This window comes from Prionailurus bengalensis, chromosome A2 (genome assembly GCF_016509475.1).
Source record: "Prionailurus bengalensis isolate Pbe53 chromosome A2, Fcat_Pben_1.1_paternal_pri, whole genome shotgun sequence".
In the NCBI taxonomy this organism is placed as follows: domain Eukaryota; kingdom Metazoa; phylum Chordata; class Mammalia; order Carnivora; family Felidae; genus Prionailurus; species Prionailurus bengalensis.
The window spans coordinates 36,370,711-36,394,630 of record NC_057348.1 but is presented as its reverse complement, the minus strand read 5'-3'; the positions used below and the strand labels follow the sequence as shown (position 1 = coordinate 36,394,630).

General features: G+C 39.0%; 2 protein-coding genes across 2 annotated transcripts in view; both read left to right on the top strand.

Moving 5' to 3' along the window:
* The window catches only part of TMF1 (TATA element modulatory factor 1), a 37,313-nt gene extending 27,973 nt beyond the window's left edge, over positions 1-9,340 (top strand). Inside the window, exons 12-17 of the mRNA XM_043587902.1 lie at positions 984-1,053; positions 1,320-1,412; positions 2,765-2,866; positions 3,386-3,538; positions 5,539-5,664; positions 6,413-9,340. Of these exons, the coding sequence (XP_043443837.1) occupies positions 984-1,053; positions 1,320-1,412; positions 2,765-2,866; positions 3,386-3,538; positions 5,539-5,664; positions 6,413-6,556 (688 nt within the window). The 3' untranslated portion in view covers positions 6,557-9,340. The remainder of the gene's footprint in view (positions 1-983; positions 1,054-1,319; positions 1,413-2,764; positions 2,867-3,385; positions 3,539-5,538; positions 5,665-6,412) is intronic.
* A 5,338-nt stretch (positions 9,341-14,678) lies between these two features.
* Positions 14,679-23,920, top strand: part of EOGT (EGF domain specific O-linked N-acetylglucosamine transferase) — a 38,264-nt gene continuing 29,022 nt past the window's right edge. The window contains exons 1-5 of the mRNA XM_043587901.1: positions 14,679-15,177; positions 15,982-16,202; positions 19,041-19,264; positions 20,394-20,494; positions 21,650-21,758. Coding sequence (XP_043443836.1) covers positions 19,055-19,264; positions 20,394-20,494; positions 21,650-21,758 — 420 coding nt within the window. The 5' untranslated portion in view covers positions 14,679-15,177; positions 15,982-16,202; positions 19,041-19,054. The remainder of the gene's footprint in view (positions 15,178-15,981; positions 16,203-19,040; positions 19,265-20,393; positions 20,495-21,649; positions 21,759-23,920) is intronic.

Below are 23,920 nucleotides of genomic sequence, written 5' to 3'. Positions count from 1 at the left end.
AAAAAAGAATGTTAAAGTGTTTCAAGTCAGAATCATTAGTAATAGAATATTATAGCCAGGTGGTTTGGGGATTCACTGAACTTTACATAGGTTCATGAAATTGTGTGGCATGTTCTGTATGTATTTGCATTTTCCAGGGGAAGGATTCATTAAGCGGGTTTTTTAAAGGAATCTGTAAGTACAACATAGTTTGGAGACCACTCATGGGAGTTATTTTTATAGTTTTATATTTTACAAGGGTCTTAGCAGTATTCCAGTCTTTCTAAATAAATGTCTGGCTTCTTTGGAACCATAAGCTATAAAAGCCATCCTCTGAATTTTTATTAAGACTGTGATTAGTGTGGTTTTACTCTCTTTTTTCCTTAGAGATTTTAATTAGAAAAAAGTGGTGAAGTAAAAATGATTTATGAAATAAAATACCTGGGGGCGCCTGGGTGGCGCAGTCGGTTAAGCGTCCGACTTCAGCCAGGTCACGATCTCGCAGTCCGTGAGTTCGAGCCCTGCGTCAGGCTCTGGGCTGATGGCTCAGAACCTGGAGCCTGTTTCTGATTCTGTGTCTCCCTCTCTCTCTGCCCCTCCCCCATTCATGCTCTGTCTCTCTCTGTCCCAAAAATAAATAAACGTTGAAAAAAAAAATAAAAAAAAATAAAATAAAAAAAAAAAGAAATAAAATACCTGAACTTCTATAAACATTTTCAAAGAACTCCCTAATAAGCTTTTGCAGAATCTGAACCTGTTATAGACTGGTGGTATTCAAAATTCTTTTTTTTTTTAATTAAATCCTAGCATAGAGCAGCAATACACTAAAATGCACAAAAGTAGTAGCTTAGCTTCTGGATGTAAAACCCACATCATCTGGAAAATATGGTTGGGAAACCAAGCTGGAAATAGAAATTACTATTGAAGAGTTAATAAAGTAGTGAGTTTTCAGTAGTCTGTACTATCATCTCCTTTTTTTTGTTTACTTCTCTCTGGCTTACTAGGTACCAGGTTGAATTAGAAAACCTAAAAGATGAATATGTAAGAACACTTGAAGAGACAAGGAAAGAAAAGGTATTTAACTATGTTTGCTCAAAAAAAAAAACAAAAAAAAAAACACCAATGTTTGCTCACCTCTAGGGCTTCCACCCGAGAATGGTTGGGGATGGTAAAGAACTAATGAGATGCCATGATGAAATGGGTCATAAGACTACTTTTGGAACTTGGTCTTTAGTAGTAAAACAAATGGGAATATATGTTTTATGTTCTTGACTTTAAAGTTGACTTACAATGATGATTTAGCTTCACAGAAATTACCTAACTATATTTTTCTCCATTAGACACTATTGAATAGTCAGTTAGAAATGGAGAAAATGAAAGTTGAACAAGAAAGGAAGAAAGCAGTTTTCACCCAAGAAGCAGTAAAAGAAAAGGTATTGAATTTTGGTTTTTGTTTTTGGTGTAACCAGTTAGTGGTGTTGTTATATAATTTTAGTTATACTTTATAAATACCATTTCTAATGTCTAACATCAATAGAGTGATAAATTCTAATATTCAGTAGCCTGTCAGGGTAGATCCAAAGTAACTTAAGTTTATCCAAAGAGATCTGTGATTTCTAGGATTTGAATCACAGAACCTCTTGCCCATTTTTAAATGAATTTTGTGTTCTCTCACTGAAACTAATATACCTCATTAGGCCCCTAGGCACTGTGGGAATAAAACTAGTTTATTCTCTTTATTTCTGGTTAATGAAAGTAATTTTTTAAAATGAGTTTCCTGTATAGGATTAGACTATACTTGATAGATAGCATGGTATGTTAAAACTACCTACATGTATATGGAGATTACCTTTTGAATTTATTTGGAATTTTATTTATTTATTTATTTATTTATTTATTTCAAATATTTTTTTTATGTTTGTTTTTGAGAGAGAGAGAGAGAGAGAGAGCATGAGTGGGGGAGGAGCAGAGAGAGAGAGAGAGAGAGAGAGAATCTGAAGAAGGCTCCAGGCTCTGAGATGTCAGCACAGAGCCCGACATGGGGCTCAAACTCTCAAACCGTGAGATCATGACCCGAGCCAAAGTCGGATGCTTAACCAACTGAGCCACCCAGGTGCCCCAAATTTATTTGGAATTTTAAAAATACATAATAAAAATAAAATGGGGAGGAACTGGGTGACTCATTCAGTTGAGCGACTGACTCCTGATTTCGGCTTGGGTCATGGTCTTAACCCCAATCGTGAGTTTGAGCCTTGCATTGGACTCTGCGCGGACAACATAGAGCCTGCTTGAGATTCTTACTCTCCCTCTTTCGCTGCCCTTTCCCTGCTTGCACTCTCCCTCTCTTTCCCTGTCAAAATAAATAAATAATCATTAAAAAAAATAAAATGGATAAGCCAGAAAATTTGTGGTTTGTAACACTCATTAGCAACCTGATTCTAAAGAATTAGGTTTAATTGGTGGTTATGTTATACGCATAATGTATAATCATATGAAGAAGTTCATATACTTGCTAGAACAAAAACATTCTCATTCCATTAAAAGTAAATTATGTTGTAATATAAATGGTTCCTTAGATGATTTGACCAAGTCTGTCTAGTTTTTAAGTTACTAAGTATTTGTGCCTTTATTAAAGACTTCAGATATCCTATCTGTAACATTTTATGAGGAAATAAGAATGAGTCTTTGTTGTCATTTATCCTAAAAAAGTTTACTAGTTTTTTTTACCATTTTAGTCTTTAATGTGATCTGAATTTTTTTTTTTTTTTTTTTTTTACTCCCTAAGGAACGGAAGCCATTTTCTGTTTCTAGCACTCCCACAATGTCACGATCAAGTTCAATAAGTGGAGTTGATATGGCAGGGCTACAGACATCTTTTCTGTCTCAGGTGGTATTTTATTTCTTACATGTGCCTAGTTGTTAAACTGAACGATGATGGGATTCCTGGGTGGCTCAGTTGGTTGAGCGTCCAATTCTTAGTTTTGACTCAGGTCGTGATCTCAGAGTTTGTGGGTTGAGCCCCACGTGAGCTCCACACTGACACTGTGGAGGCTCTTTGGGACACTCTCTCTCTCTCTCTGGCTCTCCCCCAGCTTTCTCTGTCTCTGTCTCTCTCCCCCTCTCCCCCTTCCCCTCTCAAAAGAAATAATACAATTTAAAAAAATAAATAAACTGAATGATGGTAAAGGAAATTCAGGTAGCATTTTGGCTATCAACTATGACCTTGCCATTCCATAGGCAACTCATGTGAATATTCTTGAAGAAGTGCTAATTGGACTGAGGAACTGTAGATGATTTTCTGACTTTGAAAAAGTTACAGACATTTTAAAGCAAGAATTAACAACCATTTTGTTTTGGAACTCAGTCTGTAGTAACTGAAAAACTGTATATGGTTTGTTTAATATAGGATGAGCCTCATGATCATTCATTTGGACCAATGTCTGTATCAGCAAATGGAAACAATCTTTATGATGCTGTAAGAATGGGAGCAGGATCCAGCATTATTGAAAATCTACAGTCTCAGCTAAAGCTGAGAGAAGGAGAAATTACTCATTTACAGGTATTGGAAAAATTAAATGTGCTACTGAAGTCAATGAAATTTTGGGGCCCAATAAATAGCACCCTTCGTTTCCACCTCAAGTCTAAGCAAATTGAGAAATAAAGTGAAATGGTTACATATGAAGTTTAAAACGTATCACATATATCTATAATACAGACTGGAGAAATTAGCCAAGGATAAGAGCCGAATGAGCCTGCTAATGGACTGCCAGAATTAGGAATGCTGACCTGCTCCACATAGCACAGCCAGTGCTGGACCGTAGTGGGCCTCCCCCTGTGCTGTAGCTTGCTGTAGCTAAGACTTGGAAGCATCTAGGAGAGCAGAGAGCTCCCTGCAGGCACCTTTTTCCAAACATTAAAAAGAGGGGAAGTTGCTTATCTGAACATCGTCATTTTATTCTTCCCAAATTTACCATTTAGTTTAATCGCTCCCCTTTGTGAGGAAGGAGTAGAGAATATGAGCGAGATGAGAACTATAACACCTGCACATGAAAGGAAACGTCATGAGTAGGGAAGGAGCACCCTCCCATCTTGCCTTGCTTTTTAAAAATTTAATATGGTGACATGAATAGACACTTCTCTAAAGAAGACATCCGGATGGCCAACAGGCACATGAAAAGATGTTCAGCGTCGCTCCTTATCAGGGAAATACAAATCAAAACCACACTCAGGTATCACCTCACGCCAGTCAGAGTGGCCAAAATGAACAAATCAGGAGACTATAGATGCTGGCGAGGATGTGGAGAAACGGGAACCCTCTTGCACTGTTGGTGGGAATGCAAATTGGTGCAGCCGCTCTGGAAAGCAGTGTGGAGGTTCCTCAGAAAATTAAAAATAGACCTACCCTATGACCCAGCAATAGCACTGCTAGGAATTTATCCAAGGGATACAGGAGCACTGATGCATAGGGCCACTTGTACCCCAATGTTCATAGCAGCACTCTCAACAATAGCCAAATTATGGAAAGAGCCTAAATGTCCATCAACTGATGAATGGATAAAGAAATTGTGGTTTATATACACAATGGAATATTACATGGCAATGAGAAAAAATGAAATATGGCCTTTTGTAGCAACGTGGATGGAACTGGAGAGTGTGATGCTAAGTGAAATAAGCCATACAGAGAAAGACAGATACCATATGGTCTCACTCTTATGTGGATCCTGAGAAACTTAACAGGAACCCATGGGGGAGGGGAAGGAAAAAAAAAAAAAAAAAAGAGGTTAGAATGGGAGAGAGCCAAAGCATAAGAGACTGTTAAAAACTGAGAACAAACTGAGGGTTGATGGGGGGTGGGAGGGAGGAGAGGGTGGGTGATGGGTATTGAGGAGGGCACCTTTTGGGATGAGCACTGGGTGTTGTATGGAAACCAATTTGTCAATAAATTTCAGAAAAAAAAAAAAATTTAATATGGTGAGAGATGTATCTGATTTCAGTGTTAAACTTAATACACTCAGAAGTAAATCTTTCCTCTTTTATTTTCATTATATACTTTTAGGTAGTTGAAAATATTACTCCATTAAAGAAGAAGTGTTTGAATTGGGGGGAAAAATCAGAATAATTTTAATACATGTTATATTTGGGTAGCCCAGTGTGTTATGCTTGAGGGCCCATATTAACTTCTTTGGTAGTGATGATAGATTCTTTCAATATGACCTGCACAGCTGGGCCTGCATTAAAGTATGTTTTTATTTCTCTGAGTTTCTGTAGTAATTTAGAATAACTGAAATACATGCTGCTTTTCTAGAGAAAAATATAGGGCTGCATATTTCAAACAGTGAATTTTCTTTAGTTCTTTTTCTTTCATAGTAAGCCCTGTAAATGGTTACCTCTGAGGAAAGCAGAAAGCCTTATTTTTGCCACCATTTCCTTAAGAAAGTGTTATTTAATGGTTATTTGTTGACATGTCTATTTTTTCAAAAATAATATTGAATTTATATTAGTGGGACTATTAGACAAGATATATATTTATTTAAATTTGTTTCTGGTGATGTTTCTCAGCTGGAAATTGGCAATCTAGAAAAAACCCGCTCAATAATGGCTGAAGAGCTGGTTAAATTAACTAATCAAAATGATGAACTTGAAGAGAAAGTCAAGGAGATACCCAAACTTCGAACTCAGCTAAGAGTAAGTATTCTTCACTTAGGGATAAGTCTAAGATATTTTTATCCATTTGTACTAAATCTCATATTTTTAGCTTACATAAAATGCATATGTATAAGTTAATGATTTGTTTAAAAACTGGTATTAATATTTCAGTAAAGAAGTTTAAAGAATCTTCTAGCTTGTCACATTACACAAAGTATTTTTCATAATCATGTGTAGCCCTAATATAGGAAAATAACTAGATTTTATTTGACCATGGCTCATTTATAATATAGCTCTTTTACAAGATCTTACTAGTATTTTGTTCATTGATGTTATATGTATCATTGCAATTTGCATATTTGGCATAAGGGGTCACAGTTAGGCCATAGATGAGAATATATTTTCTTTCAGCTTTTTTTGTGGGGTAAATGCCAGGTAATAATTAAACTGCAATGAGCCAGAAAGACTAAAATTTGATCACATGTGTGTTAATGGGAGAAAAGACAGATTAAGCTTTATATAGGGAGAATTATAGAATGGTGGAGATATATGGCAAAATTGATAGCCATTTGGCTTAGGTTTTTTTCTTTCCTTTTTTTAATTCCTTTACTTGCTGCTTATTCTAATGGGTTGGAGTATCAGTTTAATTTTTATAAGAGATCACTATATACCTTTATTTAGATTGTAATGTGTTTACTGGTCAACTGGTGACTCATTTATAATAAAAATATAATATTAAAGATGTTTTATAAAGTTATTTTAAAAATTGTGAACACATTTTTTGTAGGATTTGGATCAGAGATACAACACTATTCTGCAGATGTATGGAGAGAAAGCAGAAGAGGCAGAAGAACTTCGATTAGATCTTGAAGATGTAAAAAATATGTATAAGACTCAAATAGATGAACTTTTAAGACAAAGACTCAGTTAACTTCTAAAAATTACATTCCCATCAAACTGAATGTAAACATTTAATATCTAAAATGTAGACTTCCAATAAATTCTTTTATAGAATTAGAAAGTGGAATTTACTGTAGAGTTCAAAAACTGAAAAAAATTTGTTTTATAGTATATAGTAATAATTGCAATTAAATTATTTTGTGCAATATTTGAACTTTATTTTTGAAACTATTCTTTAAAGATTTATTTTTTAAAGCACCCTTTTTTTTTCTTTTTCTTTTCTTTTTTTTTTTTTTTTGTCTTGAAAGCACAGAGATTAACTACTTTTCCTCATATCAATATGGTTAGGGAAAGAGAATGGTGTTCATATGGTGTTCATATGTGGTATTGTAAATATATAATTGTCTCTCTAATTTATATGTGTTTGTATATATTAAGGACATTTAAAGAGTGGTATTAACATACTAAAACTTCGAAATCTTCCACAATTCAACATGTCTAATTATTACTTGCTGAAAATGAACATTTAGTCTTCAGGTAAAAAAAAAATATATATTAAACCTGCAATTACTAAATTTTGAGCTAATTTTTTTTTTTTAAGTAGAAGTCATGCTGACACTGTCTGAAGTTTAAAGGGTGAATGATTTAAACTTAAAAATTTTTGTGGCCCGTGAAATTATTTCACCCAGATTCTATAATTAAGTCTGTGCAAAGTTTACCTCTCTGGTAAAAGCTATACCTATTCAGTTAGTTATATAGGCATGATTGGATAGTGGAAAAATTTTACTTACATTGATTTTTTGATGGTATCAGTGACATTTAAGTGATTTTGAAGAAGTATTGTTTTACTACCCTATAAAATGAATCAAAAGTGATAAAATAATAACATAATTTTCTCTTAAAAATTAATTGTTCACATTTTGTAAAGCCTTATTTTTTGGCACATTAAAAATCAATGTTTGATATTACAGAATATTCATAACAAAATAGAGAAGTTATAGGAGTTAATTTAAATTTGGCATTTTGCAGTTCTGTGTAATTTGTCATTTTACTTTTTCTCAAAACTTAATTTAAACACAAAAATAGTGTGGAAAAAGCTTTAAAAACAGCTATGCTTTCTTTCAAATGTTATTTTGTTTAAAAGTTATCTAGGCTGTGTTTTAGATTTGTGATATATTTTGATACATTTTATTACTCAAAGTCATTTAGCTGCCTTTAGGTGGGAATAAAAACTCGCATTTAAAATTTAGTTTAATTTTAAACACTAGAACTTGGGAGTATAGCTACAAGCAAGCCATGTTGAAGAATTTGGAATGCTTTTCAGGGCAATTCAAGTGACCTCATTTTTATTCTTTTTGTATTCCAGACAGTGTTTCTGTCATGGATCTCTGATTTGTAGCACTAATAAATACTCTTTCAGTGTGAACCAAACTCATAAAATTAATTTTCTATATATTAGTGGTAAGAAGCAGTGTAATAGCTTTTTGTCAGCTTGGATTTTTTTTTTTTTTTTTTTTTTTTTTTTTAATATTCAGGGGCTGACAAGGAATGACAAGACTGATAGCAATAAAAAAATGTACAGAATTAGAAAATATAGGAAACTTAAGTTGCAAAATTCTGTCAAGAATTTGAAACTAGAAGTTTAGAAATTACGAAACTATTCTTTTAAAATATCTATTAGTGAGAAAATAAAGTCTTCAGTTGTGGAGAAAAGATTGAAATAAAACCTATACCTTTCAATTTCAAAATAGTAAACATTCTCTTTTCTTAATTCTTATTAACATTAATAAAATCAATTCAACTTAAAATTTTAAAAGTGTTTTCAATTTATTTAACTCAAAAATGATAAGCATTTGTTTAAAGCCTTGGCTGTATATTACCCTATGTTCTTTATCCAAAAATTAACGTATAGTCATACATATTTTATTATACACTTAGATCTCTCAGTACATTTTTATAAGTTGAGAAGGTGTAGGGAATGAGTTTCTTGAAAAATTCCACTAAGTGGCAGAACACCTATAGAATTTTGGTTGCTGTATTTTGCTGTGTGTCATTAAAACTTCTCCATCCATATTCTAGTAAGGTAATGTTTATAATAGTTTGCAATCAGATGTTTCTAATCTTGAAAGAAAATAGATACTACAAATGATAATAATTTCAACAATATAAAAAAGAGTAGAAGAGGTGTGAACCTTGTTGATATGTAGACAGCTGAATACAGACTAGGTGTTTTTCCAACTCCTGGGAAGCTAAATTGAGACTACCATTTCTTTCTTTTTCATTTCCTCTTTTTTGAGAAGTTCCAGTTGTGTATACTCCTTAGCATATGGGAATGTACCGAATGTATCTGTATTATGATTTGAGGTATTCTGAATATGAATAACTTCTGACCTGGGGAAACATGAGTTTTTGGAGTTAATTAAGTGAATTTTTTTTCGCATGATCCCTCAATTGGCATTTGATTTCTTAATTGAAAATTTATGCAGATGTGTATTAAAAGTATATGATTTGTAGTATTTAGAAAGTATCCACAAGAAAAAAAAGAAAGTGACTATAGATATCTTTATCTTGTTTTACTATTTGTCTAGTATATATACATTTTTTTCTAGTGTATCATAATTTTTTATTTTCCTTTAAAAATCTAATCGCCCGTATTTCATTCAGTTTTACACTGTAACTTTAATTTCGTATTTTGTAAAGGGCTAAAAGTATGATTTAAACTACAGATTGACATAATATTTTAATTCTAAATGAAAGGTAATGTAAATAAGCATGGATCTGATTTTAATAAAGATTTTAAAATATTAATAATTTATTTCATTGTTAACGTAATTTAGACTGGCCAATGACTAATAGTATTGTTTTATGAAGATAATATAACTTGTATAACTTTGGAGTTCGTTTTTTTTTAAGTTGATTTTTATCTATTTTGAGACAGAGAGAGAGAGTGGGGGAGGGGCAGAGAGAGAGAGGGAGGCAGAATCCCAAGCAGGTTCAGGCCTGTCAGTATGGAGCTGACTTGGGGCTTGAACTCCTGAACCTTGAGGTCATAACCTGGCCAAAACCAAGAGTCAGACACTTAGCTGACTGAGTCACCTAAGTACCCCTAAAATACATACTTTAAAATGAGGATGAGCCCAACTTTTCTGTAACTTATATTGTGAAGACTGTTAATAGTATTAAGGATAGTTTTTCTAATGAAGATATATTTTTGGAAAACAATTCTGAGAATTTCCTTTTGCCACTAAATTACTGTAAGGATAATTAGTCTTTTAAAAATCACACTGTCGGGATATTCTTCTAAAAGTCTTAAAACAGTTATGTATTGAAATAATAGTAGATAAAATAAGTTGTCCTGTCTTCCTGAGTTACCTATCCTGAGTTCATACTGTTTGTACTATTGAACTTTGCAACTTTGATCCTTAGAAATACGAGCTTTTGCCCTAACATCTATCCATTCTACCTTTAGCAAATCAAGATCTTTTAATAAGACAGAAGGGAAATTAGTGGTTTTTTTCTTCTTAATACTAAATACTTCTCAAAACAAATAAAAGCCCCAAATTCTTCAGTGGTCCACGATTGCGGCACAGAGAATTTGCTATTGGTGCTATCCAGAATTTATTCCCCATTCTGCCCTGCTTCTAACTAAGCTAAGTTTAAATTTAGAAACTTCAAATAATACTAAGCAAGGGGTATTAAGAGGTGTTGCTGTTTGCTTAATATTGAGCTCTCTTGTTGCTTTTACATGTAGTGACGAACAGAGGTGTTCTTTCAGTTTTTTACAACACCATGCCCATTTGTCTCCTGAAATTTCAGTCTTCATTTTAAAAAATACATACTGTTCACAAATCTGTGGTCATGTTGATTATAGCAAACACAGTGCTTACTTTGTTACTGTGGAAAGAATTAACTGAAATATGCTCATAATCCCTTATCCACTGTTACGAAGTCTAGAAAACTCTGAAAACTAATTGGTATTTTTATAAGTTTATTACCAGATCTGCTTTGGTGGTCAAGCCTGACCTTTACTGACATGGGGCTATTTAGAGGCTTTTTCTCATTCGATGTGAGTAATCATATATTTTCTGCAGAATTGTGTGGGATTATGGGGTGTTAACCCAGGGTACACTGAAGGTGTTAAGTAGTAAACTGTGTGCAACACCCTATTCTTCACAAAAAAAATTCAGGAACACATATGGTTCCAAGGATTTTGGAAGAGGGATTGTATACCTACCTGCACTGTTATCTTCAGATCAGCCTTTAAAGTCCATACCATTATTTCCATTTATTTTTATTTTATTTTTTTAAATTTACATTCAAATTAGCATATAGTGCAACAATGATTTCAGGAGTAGATTCCTTGATGCCCCTTATCCATTTAGCCCATCCCCCCCCCACAATCCCTCCACTAACCCTCAGTTCTCCATATTTATGAGTCTACTTCTGTTTTGCCCCCCTCCCTGTTTTTATATTATTTTTGTTTCCCTTCACTTATGTTCATCTGTTTTGTCTCTTAAAGTCCTCATATGAGTGAAGTCATATGATATTTGTCTTTCTCTGACTAATTTCACTTAGCATAATACCCTCCAGTCCCATCCACGGAGTTGCAAATGGTCCATTTTTAAAATGAAGAATGGTCTACTTGCTTAGGGTCATATGGCAAGTAAGTGGCAATGATGTGGTTCTCATTTGTGCTGTTCGGCTCCAGAGAGCATGCTCTGAACCATTAAGTGCAGTGTCTTTCTCCTTTTCTGTAAAACCATAAGCATATAGATCACTTTAGCATAAGACCAACTTTTGTCAAAACTTCACTTAAAACTTCAACCTTTGAATTACAGTTTAAATTTTTTTTTTTAACGTTTATTTATTTTCGAGACAGAGACAGAGCATGAATGGGGGAGGGTCAGAGAGAGAGGGAGACAAAGAATCTGAAACAGGCCCCAGGCTCTGAGCTGTCAGCACAGAGCCCGACGCAGGGCTCGAACTCACGGACCGTGAGATCATGACCTGAGCTGAAGTTGGACGCTTAACCGACCAAGCCACCCAGGTGCCCCTGAATTATAGTTTAAAGCAGCTGGATGTATCAGAGAGCCAATCAGCTATATGCTGATAGTTCAGCATTTTGCTGACACTATGAGCCAGCCAAGTGTCACTATGTGTGTAGCAAGCTTAAAACATATAATAAAATTGCAATGCACCATAAAAATTATATAAAATTTCAAACCTGTACAAATGAGAGAACAGATTATGAATCCCCATACACTCGCTAACATACTCTTTAACAGGGTTCAACAGTTCATGGCCCATTTTGTTTCATTTATAGTCCATGTGTGCTTCCTCTCAATCCACACTTTAAAAAAAATTTTTTTAATGTTTATTTTTGAGAGAGAGAGAGAGACTGTGAGCAGGGGAGGGACAGAGAGAGAGGGAGACACAGAATCTGAAGCAGGCTCCAGGCTTTCAACTGTCAGCACAGACCCACACGGGGCACGAACTCCCAAACCGCGAGATCATGACCTGAGCTGAAGTCGGGCGCTTAATCAACTGAGCCACCCAGGTGCCCCTCAATTCACACTATTTTGAAGCAAATTTCAGACATATGATTTGATTATCATATTTAAGTATGGAAAGTTTCTGTAAAAAGTACCTCATCATTTGATTACGTGCAGCATGCATGACTCATATAGGAAAGATAGGATAAATATGTTTGATTTGTTTACTTCATTTACCAGTTTTCACATGAAGAGTTGGTTCCCTTCTGCCATCAGAGATGAACAGTGAGGTTTTGGCTTATGTATTTGGTTGATTGGCTAGAACTTTTTGAGTATAATATTTATAGATGCTTTAATCCATTACAGTTACCTTTATTGATGATTTAAATTCTTCTGTCTTTGGCCAGAGGGAGCCTTTTTAAATTGGTTCCTGACTCCTTTTGATATGGCCCTTATAAACTTTAATTACTTCCCTGCCCCCTCATGTAAGATCTTTCAGCTTCTTGTACATTTCCTGCCCCACATCTAAGATGATCCATTTTTCTTTGGAACCCATGTTCCTTTTAATGAGAAGAGGTTTGCAGAGATCACATTCTGGGTACAACAGGTGCTTCTTGCTACAGAGTTGGTTGTTCATAGGCCTTTTCAATGGATGATGGAGGAGAGATTTGTTTTCAGTAATAAAGTATGTTAATTTATATTATCATCTCCAAATTCGTAACTACAGGATTTTTATATAACCTTATCAGGCTTACATCTATACCACATGTCAAAAAATTCACCTTCCAAGATACCGTCTTAATTATTTCTATTTGGTTTATCCTAACCAATATTCCCACCAACAATTGGGTTCATGAAAACAGTTTATGATTTTAAAATTCTTTTAATCCTGAGGGTACATCTACTGGGATGTACTATGTTTCAAAGTCACTTGGGATAGTCCCTTCCTTGTGGACTACAGCACAACTGGACAGTGTTTAAATTCACTTAGTTTCATTTTACTTGTAATTTTGAAGGATTACTTTTAAAAATTTTAATTTTGTTTCATAATGTAAAATATCCACATGATTCTAAAGCCAATTCTATATAATGTACATCTAGGGAAGTTATTTTCTTTGTCCCTATACCCATATTCCCTCTTCCCCCCTATAGATAATCATTTTAAATGTTATGCTATTTGTAAAATAACATATATATCCTCTTTCCTGGATAAATAGTAGTATATTACCATCTTTTCCCCGCTCAATACACCCCGCAGTGTATTAAGGTATTTCTCATTTCTTTTTTTTTTAGTTTTTTACACCTGCATAGTACCTTGTGTGGATATACCACAATGTAGTCAGTCAGTCCAACATTAATGGACATTTGAGTTTATTTTAATGTCCACTTAAAGAAAGTTCAAAATTAAATTTTAAGATTGGGGGCTCCTGGGTGGCTCAGTCAGTTGAGCGACAGACTTCGGCTCAGGTCACGATCTCACGGTTTGTGAGTTTGAGCCCCACTTTGGGCTCTGTGCTGACGGCTCAGAGCCTGGAGCCTGCTTCCAATTCTGTGTCTCCCTCTCTCTCTACCCCTCTCCACCTCATGCTCTGTCTTTGTCTCCGAAACAAATAAACATTTTTTGAAAAATTTAAGATTGGTATTTTGGGTAGAAATTCTATGTTACAAATAGCTGCTGCAGAATCACTCTCCCGTTCTTAAAGCTCTATCCTATCTTCTTTCCTCTGAGCCTGAATGACCACAACTTAATATTTAGCCATTTAAAATAGTACCATGTGTATGTGACACCAATTTAATTGACTTTATGTCCTTGCAATGAGATTAACTTATTTTTAGAAACTTTTCTCAGGTATTATGTTTAAAAACTATATAATAAATATAAATATATGTCACATGGCTTAGTGAGAAAAATTTATTTTAAATGATTACAGCTCATTTTGAATAACCTAACAGGAAAGCTCCATTTTCTGTACATGACAAAAATGGGATGGTGACAAGTAAGCTTAGAAGCACTTTTAAAAATTACTGCCTTTATTGGTATGGGGTAGGCAAAGTATGAAATTAGAGAGCAGTAGTTCCCTTAAAGGCACTCTTTAACATGAAGAGTGAAATGACTTGATAGTGTGAAGTGCTTTAGGATTATGCTTGGCACATGTCAAGTTAACTCTGTGTTTTAGCGGTGTTGTTATTTGGGGGAAAAATCCAGACAACATTCCTAATTTAGCAGATTACTAGTAGTACTTCTCATAACAGCGTCTTCAAAAAGTATTTAAAAAGCATGTAAACCTTTGGAAATAAACTGTCGTGTTTCTTTAAGGTCATAGGACTAGTGGTGACTGTGTCTGACCGTAAATTTATTTTGAAGGCATCAACCTTTAGTTAATCAGTTCAAGTTGAGTTCGTAATGCTCCTATGCTATACGAGATAGCATTCTAGAACCCAAGGTGTCCAAAGTGAAGACAGTGTGGGGGATGGGCATTCAAATAATTATGATAAAATAACCCATATAATTATAAAGGAATTCAAATAATTATAAAATAATCCAAGGATCAAACTTCAACTCCGCAGAAGAACATTTGAACTTGGCGAGTTGCCCCCAAGTACGGAGAGAAGCAAGTATCCCGGAATCCCCGCCGCCAGAAGGTGCCGCCAACTCCGTTCGCGCTCACGTTGCAAAGTGAAGGCGGCAACTTCTCTAATGAAGCAGACGGTAACCACCCGCGTCAGGAAGACGCAACCAGAATGAAGACCGGGAGAGTCAGGTGTGCCGAGTCCTCCGAGCGCCTTATCGCCTCCCCCCGAGGGGGCCGGTGCAGCTTCGAGACCCCGCTTCGCTCTCCGGCTCAGCTCGCGGGGCCGGCTCAGAGGCTCTCCCTCTCCGCCCGGTAGCGAGGGGCAGTGCAGACCGAGCCCCCGCCCCGCTGCCGTGCGTCCCGCGGGCGCGCGCCCGGCCCCGGCTCCTGCCCCTGCCCCACTGCGGGGCTCGGGCCCGCCTCCCGGCGCAGGCCGCCTCACTGTCCCGGCGGCTCCCTGGCGCCCCCTGGCCCGGCTCCGGCGCCCGAGGTTTCCGGTGAGCCGCAGTAGCCGGTTATGACGACTCCGTGCCCCCGAACGGCGGCCGTCTCCTCCTCCTCCGCAGCCCCGGCTCCCCCGGCTCCAGGTGGGACTCGCTCGGCGATCCGCGGAGCCCTCACCCGCCGCCCTCCCGCGGCCGCCGTGCTGCGCGCGCTTCTCCCGCCGGGGCGCCCGGCACGCCTTCCCCGCGGGCTGCAACCTCTCCGCGGACTCCGCCGGCGCCTTCGCCGCCTGCGGGCCGGAGAGGCGGGCGCTCGGCCCCTTCACGGTGCCTGCAGCGGCGCGCGGGGCTCCCGGGAGCCCGCCGGCCACGGGGAAGGATGCCCTTCTTCCCCGCCCGCGCCCCGTGGGTCGGGGTCCCAGACCCGGGCGAAGCCGCTTCCCCGGGCCCCTCCCCGGCACGCCGGGGGCCGGGTGGAGCGGGGGTGCGGTGCTGGGTGCGGGGATCCTCGCGTCCGAGAGGTGGCGGGGTGGGTGCGGAGCGCGGAGTGGGTGCGGAGCGCGGAGTGGGTCCGGAGCGCGGCGGGGTGGCTGCGGAAGCGCGCCCGCCGCCGACCCCGCCGCCGCACCGCTTCCCGTTCTCACGCACAGCTGGTGGACCTCCCCTGGGCATCTCAGGCAGCCGCCGAGCCCTCTCCGACCCCCTTGCCTCTACCCACCGTGGGACCTGTGGCCCCAGTGGGGGCCGAGCCATTTAGGAGTCCTTGTGAGCCTCAGATGCTTTCAACTTTTCGTGTGTCCACTGCCTTCTTTAGACTGCCCAAGCTCTGTCACAAGGCACTGCCCACTGTGTCACCCACTGTGGTCCCTGTCAGCCTCGGGCTTTAGCCTCTCATCGTCTTTCATGCTCTTACTTTTTTTTTTTTTTTTCCCCTCCTCCACCTTTTAGGCCTGAGGAAATCCGGTCCAGGAATACAGAAGAGGAGGGAGCCAGTTGCATTGCGCTGAAGGAAAGTAGCGCAGCGCTGAAGCTTTCATCTGCTGGAAAAGTGCAGACACCCTGCCCTGGGGGACCTTGCAAGACGACCGCGTGCAGACAGGCTTTCTGCCAGGCCCCGGGGTTGTGCTTTCATGCTCCAGCAGCCACCCCCTTCTAGCGTGTGCAAGTGGGTACGTGCCCTTTGCAAAAGCCTGCTTTCTGGTCTGAGACTTCAGATTTTTCCCATGACTTAAGTTACTCCTTCTGCATGGATCAGTGGGTTTAGTTTTGGCTAGAGCTCAGTCAGGGACAGTGGACCTGAACACCGGAAGGTCAGGACTTAGTCATAGCAATGACTTCATCATTGGAAGGGATGAGCCAAAAAATAGGCCATCCTGCCTTTTGAAAGGTAAGGCCCGGAGCAGTAAATAGTAAGGTTCAAGTAGCAGTATGATTCAGTGCGCAGAATGAATAGGGTCAGAACCAGGAACATTGTTTGCCTCTAGGAAATGGTTAATCTACAAAGTGTCCCTTTGGCCTGTACCGGTTGGTGACTGTGTAAAGCAGGCTGTGTCCTTCTGCTTACCATTAGAATCTGGTTAAAGTTAGAGGGTTGAAGATGGTGTCTTTGACTTTGCTTTTAGCAGCATGGTGTTCATTAGGGAAAAGAAAACTCACTATGAGTCAGGCCCTTTGCTTACAGAGTGTCTCGCTAAATGCTTGGCCTTCCACTGAGACGTTATCTCACTACGTTGTTTTCTCTCTTAGTATTTCCTTGAATCCAAAATATCACCTATATGATAAGGTCTACGTTAGCATTCTTTTAAGGTAGTATGTTTCATTTCTGACAGATTTCAGATACCTAAAGCATGACAAAAGCTTCTGTGTGGTTCTGAGAATTCAAGAGGTCAATATTTCCCTGATAAGTACACTGTTAGTATTAATATGTATTTTTAAATTTTGTAAAATTGCTATCAACTCACTGTTGTATAAAAGTCATCACTAAAAATATTAATTCAGGTCACTTTATAACAGGTAACAGTATATTCTTCAGAGCCACGAAAGAACCCACCATATTTACTACTCCAGAGGGGAAAAGGATTCCTTTTCACTGTCCACACTCTTTGTTATGAAGCCTTGGCCTTGGAACTTGAAGCTGGATTGAACATTGAAGTTTGTTCCTACAGGCCCCGTCCTTGTGACCCAGGGTCAATGAAGGCTGATTCTGAAAGCTGGGTTTTCCAACATGCCCTGATGACTGTGGATCTTGCTGGGGAGTGGTTATGTGTAATATAGCCCTATCATTCAGTGGGAAGAGCCCCCCCTTTTTTTTTTCACAGAGCAAAATATACTGCTAAAGTGAACAAGAAATGGTATCATTATGGTCTGGATACATAGGAGAATTCTAGTCCCTGAGATTTAATCCTTGTGGGGTGAGATAGACTTGCAGTAAGGTCCCATGATGGTTATTGTCTCTTTTCATCTTGCTGATGCAAGATGGGGACAGAGTAATGGCACAATCTCTGAGACAGACTGCCTGGATTTCCTTTCTGGAGTTTTCTAAGTTGTAGTTACTATTATCATAGATCATTATGACACCCACTAGAATGTAAGCTTCACAAGGGTAAGGGGTTTTAGACCACATCTTCATTGCTACACCCTTGGTACTTTGGACAGTACCTGACACATAGTATGAACCCATATACAATTGTGATTATTAAGTGTTTTTTTTTTTTTTTTTAATTTCAGAGAGAGAGTGCAAGAGGGATAGAGGGGCAGAGGAAGAGAGAGAAAATCTAAGCAGGCTCCATTCTCAGTGTGGAGCTCGATGCGGGGCTCAGTCCCACCATTTTGGGACTATGACCTGAGCTGAAACCAAGAGTCAGAACACTCAACTGTGTGAGCCACTCAGGCATCCTGTGATTATTAGTTTTTATTCAGCAGATGCACATATCCTCAGAGCTTTTGCATTTTCTTTTCTTCTCTCTCCCTGGCATGATTTCCTTGCTCAAAATTCAGGTCTAAGCTCAAATATTATTTAGCGACCTGTTCCTTCCCCCCACCATACCACATGGCTTTAAACATTTATTTCATAAACACATATAGCATTTAATGTGCCAGGTACATCTAAACATTTTACCAATATTTAAGTCACAACAGCCCTATGAGGAAGGTTTATTATTATTTCCATTTTACAGTTGGAAAAGCTGAAGCACAGAGAGATTAAATAGCTCAAGATCATACAGCCAGGAAACTGTAGCTGGATTCAAACCCAATTGGTCTAGTCTCAAAGTTCATATTCTTTTTTTTTTTTTTTAAAGTTTTATTTTATTTTTTTCAACGTTTATTTATTTTTTTGAGACAGAGAGAGACAGAGCATGAACGGGGGAGGGGTAGAGAGAGAGGGAGACACAGAATCGGAAACAGGCTCCAGGCTCTGAGCCATCAGCCCAGAGCCCGACGCGGGGCTCGAACTCCTGGACCGCGAGATCGTGACCTGGCTGAAGTCGGACGCTTAACCGACTGCGCCACCCAGGCGCCCCACAAAGTTTATATTCTTAACCACCATGCCGTGTTGTCTATCGTATTACCTACTTTCTAGCATCAGTAATATGTGAGTGGGGTCACATCGAATCCTTCATCCCGTTTTCACAAATAAAGTTTTATTAGAACACAACCACCCCTATTCTTTAGGATGAGCTGTGGGTTCTTTCATAGCAAAGGTACTGTGGCCTAGTGCCACAGAGATTGTAGGACCTCCCAAGCCAAAAATATTCACTATCTGGCTCTCTACTGAAAAAGTCTGAAAAAGGTTATAAGCTCCAACAGAGCAGGAGCCTTTCTTGTTTTGCTCAAGCCTGTGTACGGGGTGGCCCCTAACACAGTGCCTGGCACAGAACAGGTGCACAATAAATGTCAAATAGAGGGAATGTTACTCAGTAGAGTTCGGTGTCTTTATATTTAGCTCTTGATCTCTTTGACCTTTAAAGGATATGCCTTAACAAAAACCTTTCCAATTGGATCTCTAGGTTTGGAGGTTGCTATGTTAATGCTGCTTATTCTTGGAGTATTGCTTCATGGTGTTTCACTGAGTGGCCAAGAGGAGGCTTCTCCCAAGGCTGATGGCATTCCAGGCGAACCTCTGTTTAACTACGCCAGCATTCGCTTGCCCCAGGAACACATTCCCTTCTTTTTGCACAATAATAGGCACGTTGCCACGGTCTGTAAGAAAGACTCCCATTGTCCTTATAAGGTAGGTATTCATCTTGTTTTTTCTCCTCTTAGTTCTTTTTAAAAGGATTTTAGTCCTGTTTTATAACCTGAACTTGATGGCTGCATTCTGTAAGGTAGTAGTAAGACTTTGTTTGCATTTGATCTAGTGCTGCTAAGTGACGAAACTTTGCTTTTTAAAATGATACCCCATTCATGAGAGTGAGATTTAAAGTCGAAATCACTAATAAAATTTAAAAGCTAAATCACTAATGAAATAAATAGGCAGCCGATACTATTGGTATTCTCTGTAAACAAAGTAAATTAGATTTCGGACAAAAGGTCTAGGTAAAAGCAACCAAAGAACTTCACACCTCTTCTTTCTTAAACTGCTCTTGAGAAGGTCTTTTTGCATTTAATTTCGGTAATAACACCTCTGCCTCTGTCTCCACCTAATTATGACTGTTACTATGGCCTTCCTTCTGTTTTAAGGTTGTTGGGAAGGCCTCAAATTGGAGCCCATTAAGACGTCTCACGAGGTCGCAGAGATCAAAGCTGGGCCTTGTGAAACGCTTCCTTTCCCATGGAGCCCACACAGGAAGCACATGGACAGGCAGACCTGGGAATGAGACCAGTCTTGTTTCTGGGCCTTGCAGACAAGCGGACTAAGCTCTCTGGCCAACAGGAGCTGCTGGGTCCCCCCAGGACTGCAGAACTGTCCCGTCTTGTGGCGTCTTGTGGCGTCTCTCCTTATCTTGATTGATGAGTAAAGTTGCTGATCCATCTAATTTGTGGTTCTTTTGATCATAGAAATTTCATTTTGTGACTCGTTAGGGACTGCTTTTAGAATCGCTTTGAGCACTGAGAAAGGCAGTTTCATTAGGCTACTTGAGGAAGTTCCAATGCAAGTGGTCTTTGGGAATGTAGGTAAAGCCTACACTTGGGTTGGGTCACAGACAGACATGGTGTTGGAGTGGTGATTAAAGACCATTGTTGTTAAGAACTTTGAGACTGCCATTCTTAGGATTTATTCTAATGATTTTTATTACACGAATATGTATTATAAGATGTAAGAGTGAAAGTTCTGTAAAGATTTGTTTTCTTCACAGAAGAAACTAGAGTCGTCTCTCAAAAAGGGAGACTAGTCTAAAAGTATGCGTTTGTTTTTTTAGAAACACTTAGAGAATCTAAAGTTCTGCTGGGGTTATGAGAAATCCTGCAAACCAGAGTTCAGGTTTGGCTACCCTCTTTGTACCTACGTCGACATGGGATGGTAAGCTTCTAGATGGAATCCTCCTCCCCTTTAAATTCTTTTTTTTTTTTTTTTTTTATGTCTATTTATTTTTGACAGAGAGAGGGCATGTGTGGCGGTGCACAGAGAGAGAGGGAGACAGAGGATCCCAAGCACACTCCACACTGGCAGCACAGAGCCCGATGTGGGGCTCGAACTCACAAACTGTGAGATGATGACCTGAGCCAAAGTCGGACACTTAACCGACTGAGCCACCCGGGCACCCCCTCCTTCCCTTTAAATTATCCTTCTCTGCATTGTATGCTGATGCCCCGCTTCCCAGACAAACTCTTTTGGTTTTAGATAGTAATTCTTTTAGATATTAATTTGCTTATACAGTGATGAATTCAAGTTGACTTGCCTCCCCTCCTTCTTGCCACCCTGTGCAGGAATATGTCTTTTTACCTCTACCAAGAGGGAAAAACAATATGGATCACTAGAAAATATTTTACCCCAACAAACACTAAAAAGATGAATTGATGGCTCCCTCTTGAGTGTGGAGGGGAGTGTGAAGTATATACAGTAGGTAAAGCCTACACTTTGGTTGGGGCACAGATGGACGTGGTGTTGGGGGAGTGGTGATTAAAGACCATTGTCGTTAAGAACTTTGAGACTGCCATTCTTAGGATTTATTCTAATATTTTTATTATATGAATATATAATAAAATGATAAAATAATTTTTATTATATGAATATGTATTATAAGATATAAGAGTGAAAGTTCTTTAAAGATTTGTTTTCTTCACGGAAAAGGCTAGAGTCATCTCTCAACATCTGAGAAAGGGAGACCAGGCTAAAAGTACACGTTTTATGTTTTAGAGACCCTTAGAGAATCTAAAGTGCTGCTGGGGCACCAGTGCGTACCAGCTAAAGAAAATACAGTAATTAGCAGCTTGTTTTCTTGAGTTCCAGATGACCCTAACTTAATAAATTTCTGTTGTGTATTTTTAGTAAAAGAAAGTAAGTCTGTAAGTAACTTATTTTGGTATCTTGATGTCTCAAAGGAGTTACAGGAAGATTATGATAGTTCAAAAAAATTAATGGCAAACTTTTAGCAATTTCACCTTTAGAAAGGAAACTCAAGGCTCAGAAAAGTGAAAAAGAGAAAAATAATGGCATTTTTGTGATTGCGAATAGGACAGATACCCTTGAATCAGCCCAGGACATATTCTGGAAACAAGCTGACTTTGGATATGCCGGAGAGCGACTGGAAGAACTTCACGTGCTCTGCCAGCCTGAGGAAACGGTGCGTGTTTATTTTCAAATACTCGTTAGTGTTTGGGTTTTCATGTAAAAACAAGGCTCCATGAGAGGAATTCTTACTCACTTATTTATTGGCTTCAACTTGAAAAAAATTTTATATGTTTATTTATTTTTTGAGAAAGAGAGAGTGAGTGTGGCAGGGGCAGAGAGAGAAGGAGCCACAGAATCTGAAGCAGGCTTCAGGCTCCGAGCTGTCAGCACAGAGCCCAACAAGGGGCTCGATCCCAGGAACCATGAGATCATGACCTGAGCCTAAGTCGGACACTTAACCGACTGAAGTTTATTTATTTACTTTAATAAATATTACTTTTATTTAGAAGTTTATTTAACTTCTAAAACAAGTTGTTCTGTGTCATTTGGAAGCCATGTCCTCATTTTCACACATATCTCAGAAGGTCATATTTTGAGACAGTTAAAATATAACTAGGTTTAGAATTTTCCCCCAACATAGGCTAAAGAAGATAAATTGCTTCTTTCCAGATTCCCTCGCAAGTCGTTTGGGACGGATGATACACCCCCACCATACTGCTCTGTGTTTGTTTGGGACTTGATGGTTTGCGAAAGGCTTTTCTCCTTGTCAGCTAGCTTGACTTTCGCAAGCCTGAGAGCAGATAGACAGGGCAGGGATTACTGATGCCATTTGACCAGAGAGAAAAACAAAGTCCTCAGAGAGGTTAAGCAGCTTCTCCAGGACCACGCTTGTAGACTTGTATGTCTAGAACTCAGATACAGATCTCTTTCTGTGTGCTTTCAACCGTGCACTGCCCTCAGTGGGTCAGCCATGCACGTTGCTAAGAGCCAATTCTGGGTGGTCAGGAGAAGAGCAGTCTCCACAGGGCAGGGTTCAAAACCTGATTCTTAGAGCACCCAACCTTGCCATGTTTCAGTTTCTTTTCCTTTTAAGCCATGCTTGTGTCATAGCTTATGGTGGGGATAAAATGGAATTCTGCTTGTAAAAATGCTCAGTGTGGGACTAGGTTTCCAGGAAAGGGCTCAGGGTTAGTTTTTAAAGGTTCATGGGTTGTAAGTACTTACTATTATTCTAAATTTTTATTTATTTTGGGAAAGAGAGAGAGAGAGAAGGAACACAAACGAGGGAGGGGCAGAGAGAAGGAGAGACAGAATCCCAAGCAGGCTCTGCACCATCAGCGTAGAGCCCAGTGCAGGGCTGGCACTCACGAAGTGCAAGATCATGACCTGAGCTGAGATGGAGAGTTAGACGCTTAACCTACTGAGCCACCTGGGCACCCCTGTAAGCACTGATTATTATTTTTTTCTTTTTTTATTTTATTTTATTATTATTTTCTTAATTTACATCCAAGTTAGCATATAGTGCAACAATGATTTCAGGGCTAGATTCCTTCATACCCCTTACCCCTTTGGCCCATCCCCCTTCCCACAACCTCTCCAGTAACCTTCTGTTTGTTCTCCATATTTAAGAGTCTCTTATGTTTTGTTCCCCTCCCTGTTTTTATATTATTTGTATTTCCCTTCCCTTATGTTCATCTGTTTTGTCTTTTAAAGTCCTCATATGAGTGAAGTCATACGATTTTTGTCTTTCTCTGACTGACTAATTTCACTTAGCATAATATCCTCCAGTTCCATCCACGTAGGTGCAAATGGCAAGATTTCATTCTTTTTGATTGCCGAGTAATACTCCATTGTATATATCTACCACATCTTCTTCATCCATTCATCCATCGATGGCCATTTGGGCTCTTTTCATACTTTGCCTATTGTTGATAGTGTAAGCACTTATTATTAAGGTCTCCTATCTGCCAGGGTTCTTGAACCCTGGCCATGTCTCTGACCTCTCAGGGGTCTCTGTTATCTCCAGGCAATCGAGAAAATTTTTAAAAAATTCTTAATTCACTTTCATTAAGAAATGGAATATGTGCTCTGTGGTGCTTTGGGAGATACCACGTAATAGAACTTGAAGCAACTGTAGGGAGGTGGATGAACCCCGAAGGAGGAATTTGTGGCTTTAACCTGCACTGCTGCTGACACCCTTACAAGACATTGTTTTGTGTATGCCACATAGTTTGGCTGGAGCCCAGAAGTTCTTGTGGCGGGCACAAAGGGAGAGCCATTCCACACCTCACACACCTCCTCAGAGGCAGTTTGTAGAATGCTTTCCTGGACAAG